Source organism: Ursus maritimus, unplaced genomic scaffold (assembly GCF_017311325.1).
Source record: "Ursus maritimus isolate PB19 unplaced genomic scaffold, ASM1731132v1 scaffold_15, whole genome shotgun sequence".
Lineage (NCBI taxonomy): Eukaryota > Metazoa > Chordata > Mammalia > Carnivora > Ursidae > Ursus > Ursus maritimus.
Genome location: NW_024423897.1, coordinates 4,891,175 through 4,913,356, shown reverse-complemented (window position 1 = coordinate 4,913,356; position 22,182 = coordinate 4,891,175). Strand labels below are relative to the sequence as shown.

Here is a 22,182-nt window from a genome sequence, read left to right as displayed (position 1 = left end):
GGGCTTAGATTCACAACCCCGAGATCAAGAGATGCATGCTCTGTGGACTGAACCAGCCAGGTGCTCCTTGATCATTTCTTTTGACCAAGTGGCAATCTCAAATAATTTTTAATTAATTTAAGCTGAAGTAAAATTATAGTGAAGTCTGCTTTGGTATAAATAAAATATTTAAATTAAAAATAATGTTGTGAGGAGCAACAGTGATGCAAGATGGCAGCCACCACCGGCTGGGACAGTTTATGAAAACCAAATATGCAGCCCTAAGTACCTTAAATACCCAGAAGCACCCCACTTTGTAATATTTGTGACAAAAATGAATATGAATGGAGTTAATAGTTCCAATGGAGTGGTGGACCCAAGAGCCATATCACTGCTGGCAAAATGGCAGAATTCATATAGCATCAAAGTTGTCCTGCAAGAGCTTTGGTAACTAATGATGTCTAAAGAAAACAGGAAACTCCCTCAGCCACCTGAAGGACAGTGTTACAGCAATTAATTGAAAAGAAACCACAGTCCCCCCATTCGATTTAAGCAGTCTTCATTTTCCACAGTAGAACATTTGCTAGATACGTCTTGTAGACCTCAAAGTACTGGAAAGGGAGCTCCCATTCAAAGGCAATTTATCTTAAGATATAGTAAACAATACTAATTTTTTGTCCATTTGAAATATATGTTGTGCTATAAAAATAAATAATGTACTAATCTACCTACTTTTTAATTTTTCAATATTTTTTCATCTGTCTTAATGTTCTTGGGGAATATCAGTCATTGAAAACTATCTAAAAACATGTACAGGAAGGCTCACATTTTTCCTTTTGCCTCATGTTCCAATATGGCTCAACTCTATGGTCATATTTATTCAAAAATTTGATATCTTGGGGCACCTGGGTGGCTCAGTGGGTTAAGCGACTGCTTTTGGCTCGGGTCATGATCCCAGGGTCTTGAGATCGAGTCCTGCATCGGGATCCCCCTGCTCACTGGGGAGTCTGCTTCTCCCTCTGTCTCTCCCCCTGGCTTGTGTTCTCTCTCTCTCATTCTCTCTCTCAAATAAAAATAAATTTTTAAAAAAGTGATTAAAAAATTTGAAATCTTGTCATCACAGATTTTTTGCATTAATTTTTATTTTTAAAAATATTGCATTAAAATATTATTTATTTATTTTTAAAGATTTTATTTATTATTTTAGAGAGAGATGGAGAGCGTGAGTCGGGGACGGGCAGAGGGAGAGGGAGACAGAGAATCCCAAGCGGACTCTGCACTGAATGTGGAGCCCAATGCAGAGCCTGATCCCGCAATCCTGAGATCATGACCTGAGCTGAAACCAAGAGTCGACACTCAACCGACTGAGCCACCCAGGCACCCCTAAAATCTTATTTATTTTGACTACAGATTCCTCCCCTCTTAATTCTGTGCCAAAGGTGATTTCCTCACCATAATGTGGTCTCTGCATCTCAACTGTGCAAAAAGAAACACAAAAAGGATAAAGCAAAACTAATGAGATTGGTTAGGTACGGGCAGTGGATGGGGATAGGATAGAAAGGGTAAGGACACCTCTCTGAGCAATTCTTTTTATATATTTCTGACTTTTAACGCCATGCAAATGTTTCACATACTAAAAATATGAACAAAATATAATCAACAAAGATGAGATAGAGCCCAAAATGGAATATACACGAAAACCTAACTGTATTGAACAATATAACCATACTGGGGGTGGCAGCAGAAAAGAACCAAGCTAAGTAACTTCGGAAAGAAATATTTTGACTCTACACACACTAATATGCTCTAAAGCCAAAGGGGAAAAATTGAGCACAAATACTTTACTTAGTAGTTTGTTTTTATCACAGATATGGATTAGTACTCTGAAACTACAGTATGTATATTGAAGCCAGTAAGTAAATATATCGTAGATAGTGACAGCCAGGTTTCTCACTGTCAGAGAAAGCAGTTAAAATAAAGAAAGGGAAAGGCTGAATGAAACCTATGGTGTGGGTTTGGAATTGGAGATTAAACTAATAGTGTGTGTGTGTACATATACATACAATACATGCAACATATATATATATACGCCCACACACTTACAGATAGATGACTTCCTACTACCAATAAGCACATCTAGCACCTATCTCTTGATTTCTAAATACCACTACCCAGTGAAAGGATCTTTTTTGCTTACTGTAACTTCGACACAAGAACGACCTGCAGGTCATTCCAATGCCACCTCCTCTGAAAGGACTTCTCCTGAGTTGGACATGAGCTGTTTTTGAAACCCAAGGCATGCCATCTAGTTTGTACACTCTTGAAACATGTACGTTTACTGAAATACCTCAATAAAGCTATAAGGAAAAAAGAACTGACAGTAGCAGCCGCTGGCATGGAGGAAGGAGCCACTGGTATTCCCACCAAACACTGACTGTGGAAATGGAAATGGCTACAACCACTTAGAAAAGCAGTTTGGCGTTTTCTTACGTAGTTAAACACATTATTACCACTTAATCCAGCAATCCCACTTCTGAACAGTTACCAATTTTTTAAAAAGATTTTATTTAGTTGTCTGAGAGAGANGGAAAGAGAGAGAGAGAGTGACCGCACACAAGTAGAGGGAGCGGCAGGTAGAGGGAGAAGCAGGCTCCCCACTGAGCAAGGAACCCAATGTGGGACTCCATCCCAGGACCCTGGAATCATGACCTGAGCTGAAGGCAGACACTTAACTGACTGAGCCACTCAGGTGTCCCCAGTTGCCTAATTTTTAATTAACATTTATATTGACATAGATATCAGTGTAAGAAAGTGCATAGAAGCTTTATTTGTAAATGCTAAAAACTGGAAACAACTCATAAATCCTTCATCTGATGAAGAAATAAACTGCAGTATATGTAGTATAGAATATTGTTTAGCAGTAAAATAATAAACAACTGATGCATGGATGAACCCCAAATTCATTATGCTAAGTGAAAGAAACCAGACTCAAATACCAATGTACTATATGATTTCATTTATATGGCAATTTAGAAAAGGCAAAAACTATAGGGAGAGAAAACAGATTAGTGATTGCCAGGAGCTAGAGGTGGTAGGGTGAGGTTAACTACAAAAAGACCGGGGGATTTTGGGGTGATGAAATTGTTCTCTATATTGATTGGAGTAGTAGTTGTACAACTTCATGTATTTGTCAAAACTTGTAGAACCGTACCTTAGAAAAGGTGAATTTTACTGTAAATCATTCATCTCTTAAAAAAACAAACCAATAAAACAAAGCTATGGTATTGACCTGTAGGTTTAATTTTCAAGAATACGTGTATGTTTAAAGATGTTTATCATTTGGGGCGCCTGGATGGCCTAGTCGCTTAAGTGTCCCACTCTTAACTTCAGCTCAGGTCATGATCTCAGGTTCATGGGACAGAGCCCTGTGTTGGGCTCTGCACACATTCAGTAGGGAGTCTGCTTGAAATTCTCTCTCTCCCCCTGCCCCCCCCCACTCACACGCACACACACTCTCTCTAAAATAAATAAATAAATCTTTAAAAAATAGCATGTTTATCATTCTATAGTCTACAGCACTGAAAAACTAAAAATAACCCAAATATCCAACAATGGAGAAGTGGTTAAATAAATAGGGTAAAAGACAAGTCCAAATTAAGTCTACAACCACATTACCCATATATAAGATTGGTGAAAACCCAAAAGTTCCACAATATACTCTGTTTCAAAATATAGTCACATTGAGGCTTAGGGCTTCAACATGAATTGGGGGGGGGGCACAGACATTCCAGTCCATAATATTTACAAAAGCATTATTTCTTATAGTAAAATTATGGAGGTAGTTTTAGTGTCCATCAGTGGAGGAATGGACAGGTAAATTATAACATATCCATATTATATACCAGTGTAGGGAAGTGTCCAAATTTTATATATATAGTTTTTTTTAAGTAGGTTCCACACCCAGCATGGAGTCCAACTTCAGGCTTGAACTCACAACCCTGAGATTAAGACCCGAGCTGAGATCAAGGGTGGGACACTTAAAGGACTGAGCCACCCAGGTACCCCTCCAAAATATATTCTTTTTTTTTTTTTTTAAAGATTATTTATTTATTTATCTGACAGAGAGACAGTCAGTGAGAGAGGTAACACAGCAGGGGGAGTGGGAGAGGAAGAAGCAGGCTCCTAGCGGAGGAGCCTGATGTGGGGCTCCATCCCAGAATGCCGGGATCACGCCCTGAGCCGAAGGCAGACGCTTAACGACTGTGCCACCCAGGCGCCCCCCAAAATATATTCTTGAATAAAGCAAACAAATTGAAAAAAGCAACTTGAACAATATATGAATCATCCACATTAAGAAAAATGCAAAAGACCCTCCAACTATATCATCTCTCTCTGTACACATAGGTAGGTAGACAGTCTGGAAGGAAAAAAAATCACACACAACTATTAACGGTGACTAATCCTTGGGAATAGGAATGGGAATATGGAAAGAGGGGCACTTTTACTTTTCCACTTTGTATAAGCCTAATTAATTTTAATTTATTTTAAGAAGTGAGCATTCATTACATTTGAAAATCTGAAAAAATGCTGTAAGTAGTTTTTTTAAACTGCTTGATTCCGTGAGATAATATCTAGACTAGGTGATGAAGATATCTAAAAAACAAATGTATTGGGGCACCTGGGTGGCGCCGTCATTAAGCGTCTGCCTTTGGCTCAGGGCGTGATCCCGGCGTTCTGGGATCGAGCCCCACATCAGGCTCCTCTGCTGGGAGCCTGCTTCTTCCTCTCCCACTCCCCCTGCTTATGTTCCCTCTCTCGCTGGCTGTCTCTGTCGAATAAATAAATAAAATCTTAAAAAAAAAATGTATTTGTTATATAACATGAGATAAGGTTCACATGGCTCAGGCTCTGTGCAGAGCTTCATTTGAATAATCATGGTCCAGAATCCAGAAAGAAAGTACAAAGTAGTTCCAACTCATACTGGCATGGCATCAAAGAAAAGTAACCTCTCATCCTCCACTCTCCTATACAGCTCCTCTTGAGGCTTTCTCACGCCCAAGTATTTTTTTTTTTAAGATTTTATTTTTAAATAATCTCAAATCCTCTGCTTAGTTGTCCTTCCCTTTCTCGGCCTTTCTCAGCTCTTTACATATATATCCACCTAAGTCAGCATTTTCTCTAGCAATTGGCCATACTCTGCATCTCAAAAGATCCAAGAGCCAGACTGGTGAAGACTCTTCTTCAGTTGGGGCTGGGGCACAACTTGTTCCTTTTCACATATTAGTTTCACTGATTTCTCCAAATTTAGAATTATGATTCTGTTAATTAATAGTTGATTCACCTGTATTATAGTTTATCTTCCCAACTAGATTGTATTTGGAGAAAAGGTGAGGCACCGCTCTATTTTTATTCCTTCCACTATTTCTTAAATTATTTAATCTGTTGATGTAAACAAGATAAATAGGGGAGTCCTTAAAATGCACCAGTGCCGAGGGGCTCCAGGGGTGGGGGATCCTCTGTCAAGATGTAGCTTGTTGAGAATAATTTCCAGACTCACTCCCAAAGAGTCTAATCGAGGTGTCTGCATTTCTTATAAGTCGTATGTTTTCTTCAGGGGTCAGACAGTCTTAGCAATATTAAAGATTAAGAACTGGATTAAGAATTGCACTACACATATTCCTCCACAGTCTTTTAGAGGGATGTTAGCATTGGACTTTGAGCTAGAGCATCCTGTCTTACCACATCCATTTGGGCACTTGGCCCGTTTCCTTGTCTCCAGAGTGGGTATAGTCACATATGCCTCACAGGATCTTACATGGGGACATATTGCGGGTATGCAGCCCTTTTAAAATCTTGTGTCTGGAGAAATCAGCCAGGCTTGGTTCCTGCCCTGCTCATATGGAAGAGGCTCACTCAGTCCCCTTTGGGCCCCCAAATGACATAAAGATGAGGGATTTCAACTTCAGAGAGGTTTCCTCAGATAGGAAAGAGCTATAAAAGCAGTTGAATAAGGCCGGACAGCAGCTACATCTTTTCTTCCCAACAAAGAATAATCAGTAATCCACCCAAAGCTTTAACTTTGGGGAAACAATGAACTCCGAGCCTTCAGGTAAGTCAAAATCCCGAGGTGGTTATACTTGTCTGGAGGCCCCGAGAGGTACGAAGTGATGGAGAAAGGTGAACCGAGCTGCTCTCTGGCTCATTTACAACCGGCTCGCCCTCCGTACCTAGTACAGCTAAGGGTTGCCGTCGCCATTTTGCAGGGTGGGCAGCGCAGAATCCTGGCGCTCGGCCGGCCCGCCAGAGCCGGAGAGGACGTGGAAGGGCTGGAGAGGGGTAGCGCGCGCTACCCGGGGAAAGCACGCGTGCGCACAGGAGGCGGCGGCGGCCGAGGGGTGGGGCCGGGGTACGAGCGCGCGTGCTCGGTGGGAGCCCGCGAAGTACCTGAAGGAGGTCGGGGGCGAGGTAGAAAGGAGTGGGGTTGAAGAGCGCTTGCGCGAGAGGGCGACCGTCCGGGGAGGGGGGCTCCCGAGCACGCGCGCGGAGACGGGACTTGGAGAGCTCTCGCGAGATCTTCACGATGCTATATATGTGCGCAGGGAGCCCGCGTCCTTTCCCTGGTGTGATTCCGTCCTGCGCGGCTGTTCTGTGGAGCAGTAGTCGTTTATCTCCGTCCGCCTTCTCTCCCACCTAAGTGCGTGCCACCACCCCATGGAAGATTCGATGGACATGGACATGAGCCCCCTGAGGCCCCAGAACTATCTTTTCGGTAAGTGCTGGGGGTTGGGGCGAGGCCGAGCAGGGCCTGGTGGCTTGGGGGGGGGCGGGAATCTTCCTGAGGCCTGGGCTGGTAGAGAAAGCTGGGCAGGCTGGAGGCCTGAGGGAGGGAAGCGAGGTCCCGGGACCCTGCAGCCTAAGAGATGGGAGGTAAGGAGAGGAGAGTTGAAGCTCGAAGCGGTGGAAGGAGGGGCGGCCTGAAGCCTGGGGATAGAGCGATCCGAGGCCCAGGGCCTGAGGTAACGTAGAACCAACAGGCCGAGGATTCGGCTTTGCTTGGGGCACGCGGTAGAGCCACGGGCATGATTTTCTCTTGGGCTGTGTGATTTCGTAGGCTTGTGATTCCTGTCTGGTGTCTTTGATGCTGGGCCCGGGCTTGGTGCTGGAGGTTGTCGGAGTCCGTGGTGTGGGGCATGGTCTTCCTTTCTGGGGGAAAAGGGTATTTAGAGCCTGGCGTTGCTCTCAGGTCTCAGGAGTGCGGAGCTCTAGGGCCGAGACTCAGCCCCGGTGCCTCGGCCGGTTGCGGGGGGAGGGGAGGCGCCGCCGGGCGTGAGGAGGCCGCAACTGCTGGGAGCACGTGGTTGCCACGTGGTTGGGGGAAGGAGGGGGTGTGGGCACTACATCCGGGTCTCCTTGCTGTCTTGTCACCCCGGAGCCTGGCATCCTGGGGCTTAATTGAAGCTCTTGGGCGGGAAATATTGGGTGAAGTGGCTGGTAGAGCCAAGATTCTGGAAGTCTTTTGTTCAGTGCTTAAAATCTATAATGGCAGTTCTCATTTATAGAGCATTTTTTTGTTATCTCACATTGGTAGGTTGAATTAGTCCACTTGCAGATGACGACACTGATGCTCAGAACTGAAGTGACTTAACGAAGGTTGTACTTGTAGGTAGAGACTAGGTAGATCTAACCCAAGACCCTTGCCTCTATAGGTGGTGCTTTATTTATTTTTGAAGGGAGGCTGGTGGAAACAGCCTTCTGTGCTGCGTTGAGCAAACAGCTCCTGTGAAAAGATGGGAAGTGTGTGTAGGGTTCAGTTTGGGTCAGTAAGAGCTGGTACTCTTGGAATCTTCCCCTCCTCTCCCGGTACCATAGCTTTGGTTTTCAATCTTCATGAAATTGTTGAAGCCCTGTCTTTGTCAGGCTTTGAAGTGCAAATCCTGCCCCACATTTGTTTCCTTATATATCATGCTGAGATTTGTTAATCGAGATAACATTTAGGCATCTCTGTACCAGTAACTGTTAGATGGCAATTAAATGGAATCATTTAATTAAAATGTTATTCTGATGGTACTTGAAACAACTTGCCTATTGATGGAATGGGAATGGGAGTAGATAACTCCTACAGTACATTAAGGCTTTTATTCCTAGCCCTTTTGAGTAGCCACAGTTTCTGATCAATTTATACCGTATTTTTGTGTTAATCTTTTCTATTGGAAATATCCCTAGGATATATCTATTATTAAATATAATTTCTGAGCATAATTTAATGTACATCATTTCTGTTAACTTCAAAGTTGGGGTATTGACCCCTGTAGCAAGTTTTGGTTCTTTTACATTTGTAGTTTTTCTCTTGTAAATAGAAGCTGTTCATGTACGTGTTTGTGTAACCATTCTCATTTCTAAGTGTGCCACTTGGGTGCTTAGGTAGCTAATTCATCTTTTTTAAACAGTAGGGTTTTATCAATATTATACATTAGACTTAGTATTAGATACTGGTTTCAGTTCCAGATTTACTAGATCTTCGAGCCTGTTTCTACCTAAAAACAGTAATAGTAGTGTAGTTGAAAGTGAAATAGTATACTAAGTGGGGAAGTGGAATTTATAAAGCTGTATATGGATGGTACTTGATGTTTACAGGCATTTGTGTTCAAGAAATCCAGGAAGAGCTACTTCTGCCTTGCCTTTTGGTAGCTAGCACAGTAGAAAACTTGTTCACAAAACTGTTACCTTTTTGGTTATCTTCCCTTAAGTTTTCAGTGTTATTCTTTGTTGCTTTTTTTCTTCATTTACAGGTTGTGAACTAAAGGCTGACAAGGATTATCACTTCAAGGTGGATAATGATGAAAACGAGCACCAGTTATCTTTAAGAACGGTACTTAAATTTTCCAAAATAAACTGCTTTACTTTTCTTGATATCTGTGTATTCTTTTTTGTGTGACTTAACACTTTCACAGTAATATTTTTGATAACTGATTATTGTATATACACCTGTGGTATAAAACGTAGCATCTTTACCTGTCATTTGGTAATCATGTGAAGTTCAGTCACACTTCTGTTCAGCTTTCCATATTAATGTACTTTGCTTCTTTGGCTGCATTATAAAACGCTTTATGACAGCGATGAATCTTTTGCACTCCAGAGTAAGGCCTGTAGCCTTACTGCCTAACTTGTGGTAGGTGGCCAGTATATGTTAGGTGATCCATACTGTGGGTAGCTGATACCTACAGCTATACCCACCATCAAATATATTTCTATGCATTTGTTCGAATGTATCAAATATGAAAAATTGATTGGTAAGGCGATAAAAAAACTTGAAGAAAATGTGCACAAATTAGTTTCCTATCATTGGTAATAATAGGTTTATAATTGCTTTGTTTTTTCTTCGAAGACAAATTTTGGGGGGATTGTAAAATAGGAACTTAAGGTGAAATACTCTTTTTGTTCAGGTCAGTTTAGGAGCTGGTGCAAAGGATGAATTGCACATTGTTGAAGCAGAGGCAATGAATTATGAAGGCAGTCCAATTAAAGTCACACTGGCAACTTTGAAAATGTCTGTACAGCCAACGGTAAGAGCACTTGACCTTTGGATTTTATGTCAAGGTCTAATTCTGTTGCATTAAAGTAGATGTCATTTAGGTTACACCAAGAACTTAGAAGGAGGAATTTCTTTTGGTTCTACTAGTAGCCGTAGCTGCGTCTTCTGTCATTGTGGGGTTGAATGATCAACTCTTGAACATAGTGGTTTGCTGGTTGTTCGTCAGAAGTGGAAAAACAGGTTCACTGGTTTGTTCATTTGGCTTGTGAGTTTGCCTGTAATGCCTATTAACGCAAACATTTTTCTAAGTCTGTTGTGAACAGGTTTTTATACCGAACATTTAACCTTAAAAGTTTCTCCTTTTTAGGTTTCCCTTGGGGGATTTGAAATAACACCACCTGTGGTCTTACGGTTGAAATGTGGTTCAGGGCCTGTGCATATTAGTGGACAGCACTTAGTAGGTATGTTATTACGTATTAGGCTGTTTATTCTCAAATGCAGTTGCTTTGTTCCCTATTTGAACTTTGTAAAGCATGCTTAGGTCTAATACTATTGTCTTTGTAATCATTCACATGGAAATAACTGGAAAAGCAGCTTTTTTTTTTTTTTTTTTTGCATTTAAAACCTAGTAGAATATTGGCCCTGAAAAGTCCTTTTTAAAAAATCTCTGTTCCCTTTTTGCTGTTTTTCTAGTAGAGTCTTTGGTTTTAAATGCTCATTACTGTATGTTACGCTCTTTTTTCCTGAGTTTCTTGCTTGTTGATTGAATTTTAATAGTGGCTAATAAATTTTATTTTAGCTGTGGAGGAAGATGCAGAGTCAGAAGATGAAGAGGAAGAGGACGTGAAACTCCTTAGTATATCTGGAAAGCGTTCTGCCTCTGGAAGTGGTAGCAAGGTTCCACAGGTAGGTGAAATTACTGTGGCTATCTTATTCGGACCTTTAGTTTTGTGATTAAGGTCAGCACTTGTTCATGAGTATATGGGTGTATATATTTATATGTGTGTGTGTTTTTTTAAGAAAAAAGTAAAACTTGCTGCTGATGAAGATGATGATGAAGATGATGATGATGATGATGATGATGAAGAGTAAGTAGTATGCTCTTAGAAGCTTGACACAGTTGTATGGGGAGTAGTTTATGAAAATTATTTACTACAGTCATCCTGTGAAATTAATACAGTTAAAGGGTAAACCGTCAGTGGTTGTCAGTCTGAGTTAAAATAGCTGAATTAAAGAATATTATGGGATTAAGAGCCTTTAAATGCTGCATTGTATTGCAAATTTTCAAAAGAATATGAAGCATTTCCCAAATGTATTTGACTAGATACTTTTTCTGGGGAGGATTTAGTGAACCTGTGATAGTCTCCTGGTACGTTTTTATTGAGCAGTATATGGTAAGTGGTTTGGGTATAAAGAATCTGAATGGTTCCAGCTACATTCATTTTGTAAGTTGTCACTTCATGATTCTTTCCCCCCCACAGAGGATTTTGGCTCATGGTTCTCTTTGGTCCTTACTGATAAAATGAGATTCTTCTAAGAGATTAAGAAGGGGTGCCTGGGTGGCTTAGTGGTTTGGGCGTCTGCCTTCAGCTCAGATCATGATTCCAGGGTCCTGGGATCAAGCTCCTCAACAGAGAATCTGCTTCTCCCTCTGCCCCTGATCGTGCTCTCTCTTGTGCGCTGTCTCTCAAGTAAATCTTTAAAAAGAGATTAAGATGATTTTTGTGGAGGATTTAAAATTTGTTTGGAAACAATTTGATGACAGTTTTTTTAAACTTGATCAGGCAAAGGTAGAGTTACATGCATATACAAAATAAAATGCTATTTGTAATTGGTCTTTCCTATGTGCAGTAGTACCAGTAACTTCTGATAGGTTGAACTTTCAATTACCTGTTAGCTTTGTTCTGAGTTCCCAGGTAGGTCCATATATATTTATTGAAAACATAATTCAAATAGAATCTAAGAAAGACCCATCAAGCACATACTAGGTAATGATCAAATATGAGAGGTTTTCAGTAACTAACCTCAACTAGCCAAGCTGGTAGTTGTTAAAAAAGCCCTTTGAGCATAACAGTGAAGGCAGAAAATAGGAAAAGACAGAGTTGAATGCTTAAAAATTCAAGATTACCTGCATGTCAGACTTAAAATGTAGTTGGTGTTTCACTGTTAACTACTTTTTTTTTTTTTAAGATTTTATTTATTTATTTGACAGAGACACAGCCAGTGAGAGGGAACACAAGCAAGGGGAAGTGGGAGAGGAAGAAGCAGGCTCCCAGCAGAGCAGGGAGCCCGATGCGGGGCTCGATCCCAAGACCCTGGGATCACGCCCTGAGCCGAAGGCAGACGCTTAACAAATGAGCCACCCAGGCGCCCCTCACTTCACTGTTAACTACTTTTGAGAGTAGTTATCATTAGAATTAAAATGATATACCCCAAGAGAATGGGAAATGGACTTAAAACAGAAATGAAAAATATGGATGGTATATGTGCTTAGTTAAATTTGAATTTTATTGAGTCTTTGATTTCAAATTACCTTTGTATAGGTTTAGTGTTTATGTCCGGTAGCCTATTCAGTGAGGAGACAATCCCTTCTAGGAAGGCTTTGGAGTAGGACTCGATTGTTACCTTGATTCTGCTTGGGTTGAAAGATTTCCTGTCTCTAAATTGGGTGCATTTCCTGATATAACCACAGTGTAGAATAGTTTGTGTTCTTCATGTCCCCTCTAAGTTGTCTTCAAGTTTGATAGGGAGGAATGAAATAAATATATATAGATGTTAATCAAGGTCCAAATTTGTAAGTTTTCATATAAGGGAAGAAAGGGTAGGTAGTCAGATTAAATCTATAGGTAGGGATAGTTAAATAAAACTGCTTATGATAACTGATTTTATAGAAATCCTTGTCATCTTGTTTCTAATGTAGGGAGGAACATAACATACAGGGATTGGGTTCTAAAGCCAAAATTGAAAGAATCACTGTTGAGAATAAAGGACTTTCTCTCTCTATATATAGCTTTATGTGTACTACATAATACTAGGCCATCATATTAAATTTACCCCGGTTCTGGAAAGATGGGTGTTTTCTTGGTGCACACAGTTGCTCCTGTTTTAGAGACTACGTAGTGTGGAAAAGAAACATTTTAGCTAGTATAAAAGTAAGTTTTTGAAGTAATTAAAACATGAACTGGATCCACTATTAGCTAATACTTAAATGGACTTCTCGGATTAGATTCCCCCCCCCCAATTCACCTATGTAGAATTAGAATGTACAATTCAGTGGTTCTTAGTTACATTGCACAGCTGTGCGGTCATCACCACAAATTTAATACTTCTCATTTCCTCAAAAAGAAACCATACTATAACCATATTTGTATTCCCCAGCTCTAGTGAATCACTAATGTACTTTGTCTTTTATAGATTTGCCTCTTTTAGATATTTCATGTAAATGGAATCCTACGTTACAATATGTGATTTTGGTCTGGATATACAATATGTGATTTTTTTTGTCTTGGGTTTTTAAGAATCATGCATGCTGTAGCATTACTAGTATTTGTCTTGATATTATTGAGTTATAAGAGGTTTTTTATGTTTTTGGACAAGCACCTTATCAGTTACAATTCACAAATATTTTCTCCCATTCTGTTGGTTGTATTTCCACTCTTGAGTGGCATCCTTTGCACAAAAGTTTTTAATTTCTTTATTGTCTTCTTTGTAATTGAAGCATAGTTGACCATACAATGTCACGTTAGCTTAAATTTTTGTTTTTAATGATTTGCGATGTCTGTTTTATTTTTTTCACTGCTTTTGCTTTTGGTATTAAACCTAAGAAGCCATGGCCAAACTTCTGAAACCTTTACTGTGTTTTATGTTTAGATCTTTGATGCATTTTGAATCTGTTCTTGTATATGGTGTGAAGTGGGGGACCAACTTAAATTCTTATGTATGTTTCCAGTTGTCCCAGCACCATTTGTTAGGCTTTTCTTGCCATTGAATTGACAGTCTGATCACTGTTGTTGAAAATAATTACTATAAATATATGGGTTTATTTCTGGACTCTTCAGTTTTATTGATGTGTGCCTATCCTTAAACACTGGGAAACACAATTTGATTTCTTTTGCTTTGTAGTCTTTGTGGGGTTTCTTTTGAAAACACTAAGTGAATCCTCCAACTTTGTTCTTTTTAAGATTGTTTTTGGCAGCTTTGGGTTCTTGAATTTTGATACAGATTTTAGGATCAATTTCTACAGAGAAGCCAGCTGGGACTCTTAGGGATTGTGATGAATCTGTAGATTTAATTTGGAGTGTTGCCACCTTAGTAAGAATATTTCTACTGATGTGTGAACATAAGATGTGTTTCTGTTTAATACCTTTAAACCACAACCTCCAATTTTTATTTTTATTCATTTAGTTGTAAAAGAATAAAATATTTACCATCCTAACCATTTTTTAAGTGTACAGTTCAGGAGTGTTAACCATATTCATATTGTTGTGTAATAGCTGTTAAATTGTTTCATCTAGTAGTACTGAAAATGATACTCATTGAATGAAAACCCCTCATTTCCACCATTCTCCAGGCCCTGGCAACCACCAGTCTACTCTGGGGTTCTTATAAGGAGTATAAAGATTAATTTTGATGCCTCATTTAAGTGGGATCATATAGTATGTGTCTTTCTATGACTTCTGTTTCAGTTAACATAATGTTCTCAAGGTTCATCTGTGTTTAGCATGTGACAGGATTTCCTTTAAAATAATATTCCAGGGGCCCCTGGATGGCTGTCGTTTTAAGTGTCTGACTTGCTTTTAGCTCAAGTCATGGTCCTCAGGGTCCTGAGATAGAGCCCCATGTTGGGCCCCATGCTTGCTTGCTGTCTCAAATCTTAAAAAAATCTGAATATTGTAATAACTCTCAGAATAACGTGAATATTCCATTAATTGTATGTATGACATTTTCCTATGTATTTAACTGTTAATGGAAATTCGAGTTGCTTCCACCTCTTGGAAATTGTGAATAATGCTGTAATGAAGATGATCGTGCAAATAGCTCTTCAGGATCCTGCTTCTAATTCTTTTTGTCAATCCCCAAAAGTTTGAAAGTCCTAATATCTTGATTAAGTCTTGATTGACTAACTTGTAGGTTCATCCAATTTCTACATTATGCTTTTTTTGGCTTATGAGTGCTTTGAATCAGTAATGACTTATTTAATTTGTAGTGATGATGATGATGATTTTGATGATGAGGAAGCCGAAGAAAAGGCTCCAGTAAAGAAAGTAAGTAGGATACAATGGTATGAGGTTGTCAGAAATAACTAATAACAGAAATGATGGAAATTTTTTAGTGCTTTTCACTTGTTTTGTAGTTCATGAAAGCTGGCTTGGGAGGAGTTGATGATCTCATACTTAAATTAGTCCTGAGTAGGGTTGTCGTCCTAAGAACTTTCCTAGTAGTGCAGAAAGATCTATTTCCTTTATCCATGTGGCCTTCTCCCACTTTATGTTAGTTCTTTACCCCTTTTGTGAGAATGGCTGCTGCTTTTGTTATGTGGTTTGGGGAAGTTTTATTTGCACTCATGTCTTGTGTAGGAGGGCATTGATTAAGATGAATTTCTAATTGCAGTCTATACGAGATACTCCAGCCAAAAATGCACAAAAATCAAACCAGAATGGAAAAGACTCAAAACCATCAACACCAAGAACAAAAGTAAGTGGCAACATACACATAAACACAGCATTCATTGAAGTAGTTAGAAAACTTAAAAGTTTTCCTGTGAAACAAGCTAGTCTGAAATTTGAGAACACTTGTAATTTATGTCTTAAAAAGCTAAATTGTGCTTCTTGGTAATTATTGTCATATATGTGTGACTGCTGGCATTCTAGTGAAGGAAGATGCCAACAGAAAGATTTTTATTGCATTACAAACAGTTGTGTCCTGTAAGGAGTTTGTTAAAAGTATTATTTTATGGCAGAGTGCAGTTTTTCAACCCTGGCTGTGTGTTAACAGTTTGAAAGAACCACAGTATCTGGACTTAGAGATTATTAGAAGCTACAGGATGGGCCTCAGGCATATCAAGCCACATTTACTTGCTTCATTCTTGGGGCCTTTGGGTTTCAATTTTGAAACCTTTAAGTGGTTTCCTTTCAGTGCATACTTAAGTGTAGAACTGCTCTGGTGTTGATTATAAAAACAAGCTGAAACTATTTTATTCCTTTATTAAGGGATGGTAATTACGAGAAAAATAATTGTTCAAACATTTACAATAACAACACCAACACTGGTTGTGTATATTTTACAAGGAAGGATTGTAAATAAGAGGGATTTTCTTGAGAAAATCCAGGTAGGTAGGAGATGGGTCTTAAGAGCCAAACTCTAGGGACCTTTTTGAAATTCATCTTTTTTTCCCCCCCAGGGTCAGGACTCTTTCAAAAAACAGGAAAAGACTCCCAAAACACCGAAAGGACCTAGTTCTGTAGAAGACATTAAAGCAAAAATGCAAGCAAGTATAGAAAAAGTGAGTAAAAGGATCTTTCCTGAAAAACTAGATAGGTTTCTTCCCCCTCTGTTAAAGTAATACTATTGTGAAGGCTTGGAACTAGATTGTTGCTTATTTTTTTATTCTTGATCTACCTGCCCCTTTTGTGTTGTGTTTTTCATTTTGTTTTCAGAAATGGATTATTTGGTTTTTTACATTTGTTTGTAATCTCATGATTTTTTGTGTATGTACTTGAATTTACGTATGTTTTCTTTTCTTTTATAAAAGAAATACAAGTAAGTTGGTTTTAAGATTCATTCTGACCTGGGTGTTAAAAGTTTGATAGTTTCCTTTGCTCGTCTTTGTGGTTGTACGATGCTACAGAACCAGCAGAGGGCGTTTGAGTCTTTTATAAAATTGCAAGCCACTGGAAAAGTGGAGACAGTCTGGTTGCTTGGTGGTATAGTTTAAAAAAAATACTCATGACTGCCTCTTATCAAACATTTTCTAACAAATTTGAGTCCTTTCTCTGTGCTTTTTACACTAAGATATTACTGGTCAATATAGGTGATAATATCTTGAATCTTTGATAAGCTTACATTTAGTTTCCTTTTGTCTTACATGCAAATTTGAGAAGAAATTAGCTCTCATCCTGCTGCTTACTTGATTGGGGAACTAAACTTACTAAACCTTAGTGAACTTGGACTTGCAGTAATATGGAATAAACAGTTTAAATGTCTTGAAACATTTGAGAAAAGCTATAATTCTGTGAGTTACAATATAAGACCCCAGTTAGTGAGAGTAAAGGTGGGATGGTGAGGAAAAGTTGCTGACTCTCCTTTTCCCATGTTTTTCCTGTGCTTTCTAAGTTTTACCTGGCTTCAGTAGATTTCCTTGTGCTGCGAAGAGTCAATTGGAAAAATAACATGTAGAACCAGAGTGTGTTTGTTTTTGCTTTAGACTACTGTATACCTTTCTAGCTTCTGGTATCACTGCTTTATTTTTATCCCTTGCATACAATGCTAAAATGACATCTTTTAGATTCCCCCCCCCCATTTTAATATGGTCCTGTCTCCTTGATTTAATTACAGGCGAATTGAACAGTCCTGGGCACTACTGGTAAATTAAACCCAAAGCTGGGGAGAGAGGAAAAGGAGAGACAAATATAGTCCATACTGACTGTCATCAACAATCCAGACTGAAGTCTCAGATCCCCTTTCCTGATTTGCCACCCACCCACACCCCCTTCCAGGCTGGAAGCAATCTCACTCTTGATCTCCTAAAGCACTTTTCTTTTGACTGCTGTGATCCAGTGACCCCTTACACTTGGCTTTCTATGATGTGTGCATTTGTCTCACCTCTTTGACGATGTTTTAATCGCTTTTGTATCTCCCTAGCTGCTCAATAAATATTTTAATGAATCAAATAAGAATGTATGTGACAATAATTTAAAAGTGGAAATTACAGTGAGGTTTATTTTCTAGGTTATAGAGGCAATTTAAGGATCTTACACTATACGTCTGATCCCTAACCTATTTTGTGCCATGCTTCCTTTGGCATTCTGAAACCTTGATCTTTTAAAAATGCATAGAAGATTTAGGTGACAAGGAAAGTTAAAATTTAGTTATCAAAAGAGGAAACAAAGGATATACTTAGTATGTTAAAAAAGATCATTCAGAAGTAGTGAATATGAGCATCTCGATATTTGCAGTAATTGCTATGTTTGAAAATACTTGGTGACGAAATATTTTGTAAACAATTTGGTGCTGATACTATTATGATTTCTTCCCTATGTCCATAATTGATGGAGGTTCCAAGTTTTAGTTAGTGAAATGTGGGACTAATCCCCCCCCCATTCGATTTCATATACGTCCTGAATGGAATCCTGGGTTAGCATTGTGCTGTAGGGACCTAGTTCTTAGTATTAAGTGATAAAGCAATTTTGATTTCTTTGTATATGGTGCTCAAAAGGGGGTATACATTTGTGTTTCGTTCTGGGCGGTGTATTAATAGTTGACATTTGAGTGCCTGAAGAATCTCAAGTGTAACTTATATTTTGTATTTTTAGAGTGGTTGGAGAGAATTTGGAACTTTGACAAGCTATCAGTATGGGAATACTATGAAAGACCTCGGGTTTTTTCCCCCTCTTTTTTAAATTTAAATTCAGTTGATTAACATAGAGTGTAGTATTAGTTTCAGAGGTAGAGTTCAGTGATTCATCAGTCTTCTATAATACCCAGTGCTCATTATATCATGTTGTCCTCCTTAATGAAAGACCTAGGTTCTAAATACTGTTGCCCAGTAGGTGTTTCTGGGCCTAAAAACAAAGTATTTAAAGTGAAAGAGTTGAATGGATATGGAATGAACCAATGATCCATGTAATAGCATGAAAATCTGTGAGGAATTTCATAGTATCTCAAAAACAGTGTTTCTGTACTTACCCTTAATAATGCTTTTGTCTCCTAGGGTGGTTCTCTTCCCAAAGTGGAAGCCAAGTTCATCAATTATGTGAAGAATTGCTTCCGGATGACTGACCAAGAGGTAACTGAGTTTTCAGGGGACATGACCAAATCCAAATACTTTATTGTGATTTATTTATGAGTTTTTTAGTTTCTTTAAGTGTTGGCTTCTTTTAAAAGCTTCCTAAACACAGACAATACTTCAGATTATAAATACATGGAAACTTTTAAGAATTTAGTTGGCAGAGATTGAGAAGATAACTCTTTAGTAGATTTTGCTCAGCTTTTTATATAGTTGGTAAATTATTTCTTGGTTACTGAATTCACTTTTACTTTTGGTACTCTGTTGGCTAAGGAAGTATTCTGTGGTTTCCTTGCTACTCCATTTGAGTACTTGAGGTAGTCTGGAAGTTTTTGCTTTCTTGTGAAGAGAAGACCATTTACTCCATAGGTCTTAGGGGAAGCACATTTTACTAAAATCAACCTAAAGTGTAAAATCTGGATGCAAGAAGCCAAATTGTGGTTAATACTCAATATATTAGTTTGAGTCAGCTGTTAAGTTTTATATTATGTGTTATTTTGTCAATAGAAAATTCATGGATTTATTTTTATTGTCTTATTTATGGTTGCTGACTCAGATTGTAAAGGAAAATGTAAAAACAGGTAAGGTTGCTAGGCGTCTTGTATATACAGAACATTCTGTGTTAAATGGTTTTTGTCAAGAATCCCTAAGCCTCAATTTTTTTCAGTAAATGAAGAAATTGGTCAGTTTGAGCTAATTTTCTGCCAGTTATTTAGTACTTAGATGACTTAAATGGCAGCACTATTTTTCTCCAGTTTGAAACCCTTTCAGTGTTCAGTGCTGTTTACTATTGGTAGCTCAGCCTTTATTGACACATGGCTGTGAAATGATGAAATTCAATCTTACACTCTTTTGGTTGCTATTCTCTTTGTGTATATTTGAACCCCAAAATTCAAGTGTGAATCTTCTGAATAGTGGACCATTTATAGCAAAAATCCTTGTGAAACTGCAGTATGCAGTTGTTAGTTCAATATTGCATAGTGGAAAGATGTAAACCAGCATTTACTAACAAGCATAATCACTAGTACCAAAGAAAGTGGTGAAATAAAATCTGTGATTAAGAAAAATTCAGGAGAAGATAAAAACCAAAGTTGAAAGGCCTTCTACACAGTATATTATCAGTCTTGGCAGCTGAAATGACTGTGAACTCACTGCTTTCAGAAGTATTTTGAGTCTAAAACTGAAAGCCCATTTTCAGGTGGAAGGATGAAATTTCTGCAGAAGTAAAAAGTAGTTCTGTTTACTATTGCAAAGATTATCGAAACTATAAGTGCCTCATGTTTTTACAGCATACCTACAGATACAGGTCACAACGTATAAAATTTTTTTTCCATTGCTTATGCAATTTTTTTGTGTGAAAAAGTTGCTTATGAGGATTTGGCTAGTAAAAAAAAAATCCCTTCCAGATGGCACTTTTAAATACTAGCAAATCTTTTGCAGAAGCTCTTGAATTAAAAGTTAATAAAAACAATTGTACTGCTTTTTGTGGAGAAACGACAGATCAAATTTTGGTGAATGTTTATGTAAAGATAAAATGTTTACTCAAAGCAGTGATGATTCTGCAAAAGGTGTTTTGCTGTCCTCCTATTCTGCATAGTACTGCTCAAGTGGCATATGATGTTTCTTTTGACTGGAGTGTCATAAGATTGTTTTTAAGCATTTATATTGAACTGAATGAACAGAGGGAAGATTTTTGTGAGATTTGCTCACATTTGCTACTTAGTGTCCCTGTGTTTGAAACCTAGTGGCTGTTGAATAATAGTAGAGAGAATCCTGCTATTTATTTGAAGCACTGGAATCATACTTTTGAAGAAAAGACTCTAAATGTTTTTAGTGACATTTTTAAATGGGTCATTGGATAAAGCCTACTTATTTCTTACATATAGTTTTAAATAGCTGTTTAGCTATAGGATTATGTAAATTCAGAGAAGTTCAAAGAGCTCACTGAACTGTACTCCGTTGTTCTAAAGGAATTTGTTGAACCCTGTAGAGTTGACAAATGTCAGGACTGTTATTTTTATTTATTTATATTTTTAAAGATTTTTTTTTAAGTACCCTCACATCCATCACAGGGTTTGAACCACAACCCCAAGATCAAGAGTTACATGCTCCACCAACTGAGCTAGCCAGGCATTTTAAGATGCCTTTAAAAAGAACATTATTTATGATTAGGAAAAGAAATGCCAACTTGAAATGGATAATTAATAACCATACTTAAACGAGACAGTCATTTGAAGGGTGATTCACATGGATGTTAATGCTAGCATGAGAACAAGTATAGACTTCATGTGTTGAATGAAGGAGGACATAGAAATGGACAGGGATGCTCTTTTTTTCCGTAGACAACATTAAATCATTAGATTTTAAGAATGGAAAAGCAGATTGTGTCTTGGAAGATTGTTGTTAAGTGATTTAACCAGATAAGAGCAAGTCTTTAGAGTAGTTGATCTGGTGTGTTTCGAGTAAATATAATTTTTTAGTATGTATTACATAGGCTTACAAATAAATGTGTTTAACTGTATGTTCTGTATTTTTATGTGCTAAATCTGGCAGCCCTAAAGCAGATGGCATTGGCGAAACGGGTCTCTCTACTCTTCCATTTCATTTATCTAAGCTGTTACATACATACTAGTACCATTGACTCTGCTTACAGAGATTCACATGATTTTATGTCTGATTTGAAGTATTTGAAATTAAATTATGTCTGAGTATAAATTTCCTTGAAATCAGTTCTTAATTATGTAGTGAACCTTTTTGGTGGTAGGATGAAAAATAGATATGTTGAACAAAGAGACATGGTTTAATTTATTGGTGTCTATGTAAAGTGTTGTGGTTCTTTAACCGCATTTCTTTTTTTTCCAGGCTATTCAAGATCTCTGGCAGTGGAGGAAGTCTCTTTAAGAAAATAGTTTAAACAGTTTGTTAAAATTTTCCGTCTTATTTCATTTCTGTAACAGTTGATATCTGGCTGTCCTTTTTATAATGCAGAGTGAGAACTTTCCCTACCGTGTCTGATAAATGTTGTCCAGGTTCCATTGCCAAGAATGTGTTGTCCAAAATGCCTGTTTAGTTTTTAAAGATGGAACTCCACCCTTTGCTTGGTTTTAAGTATGTATGGAATGTTATGATAGGACATAGTAGTAGTGGTGGTCAGACAAATGGAAATGGTGGGGAGACAAAAATATACATGTGAAATAAACTCAGTATTTTAATAAAGTAGCACTGTTTCTCTTTCTATTATTTACCCTTATTACACTTTGTCAAAGAAATAAATGTACGTAGTTAAGTGTCAAATAATATCCTAAAATCCCGAGAAACAGTCCTTGCCCTACCCCTCCAAATAGTTCTCTCAGAGTTAACCCATCTATTTTTCACTGTAAGCATTTAATGTTTAAAGCTTCCCACCTTGACAACAGATAATTATGACCATGCAAGTGTGTTTCCAAATGTTCAAACCACCTATCCACTTTAGCCCAGTTTTTACTGGGAAAATCTGGCATATCGAACACCTTGCAACAGCTTTTTATAACTTGGATTCTTCATCTGAACGAGAACAGAAAATGAATTCTGTTGACTGTTTTTCAGTTTGCCCAAAATAGCACATAATTTATACATTTTTAGATCCATAGGGAAATGATAAATTTATTGCGTGTGGTGGTTACATGAG

The 22,182-nt window shown here is 38.2% G+C and overlaps 1 protein-coding gene across 2 annotated transcripts; it reads left to right on the top strand.

Annotated features, from left to right (window-relative positions):
- Window positions 1–6,580: 6,580 nt before the first annotated feature.
- NPM1 (nucleophosmin 1) lies at window positions 6,581–21,734 on the top strand. 2 transcript variants are annotated; one of them, XM_008692381.2, is made up of 11 exons: window positions 6,581–6,748; window positions 8,769–8,848; window positions 9,423–9,542; window positions 9,879–9,972; window positions 10,311–10,417; window positions 10,532–10,599; window positions 14,718–14,775; window positions 15,122–15,205; window positions 15,912–16,013; window positions 18,441–18,515; window positions 21,378–21,734. In XM_008692381.2, exons 1-11 carry the CDS (start codon window positions 6,691–6,693, stop codon window positions 21,414–21,416), a joined length of 885 nt encoding a protein of 294 aa, XP_008690603.2. In that variant the 5' UTR covers window positions 6,581–6,690; the 3' UTR covers window positions 21,417–21,734. The 2 variants fall into 2 exon arrangements, with proteins under 2 accessions (XP_008690603.2, XP_040486234.1); XM_040630300.1 differs by lacking the exons at window positions 18,441–18,515; window positions 21,378–21,734 and adding an exon at window positions 17,066–17,400.
- Window positions 21,735–22,182: the final 448 nt, after the last annotated feature.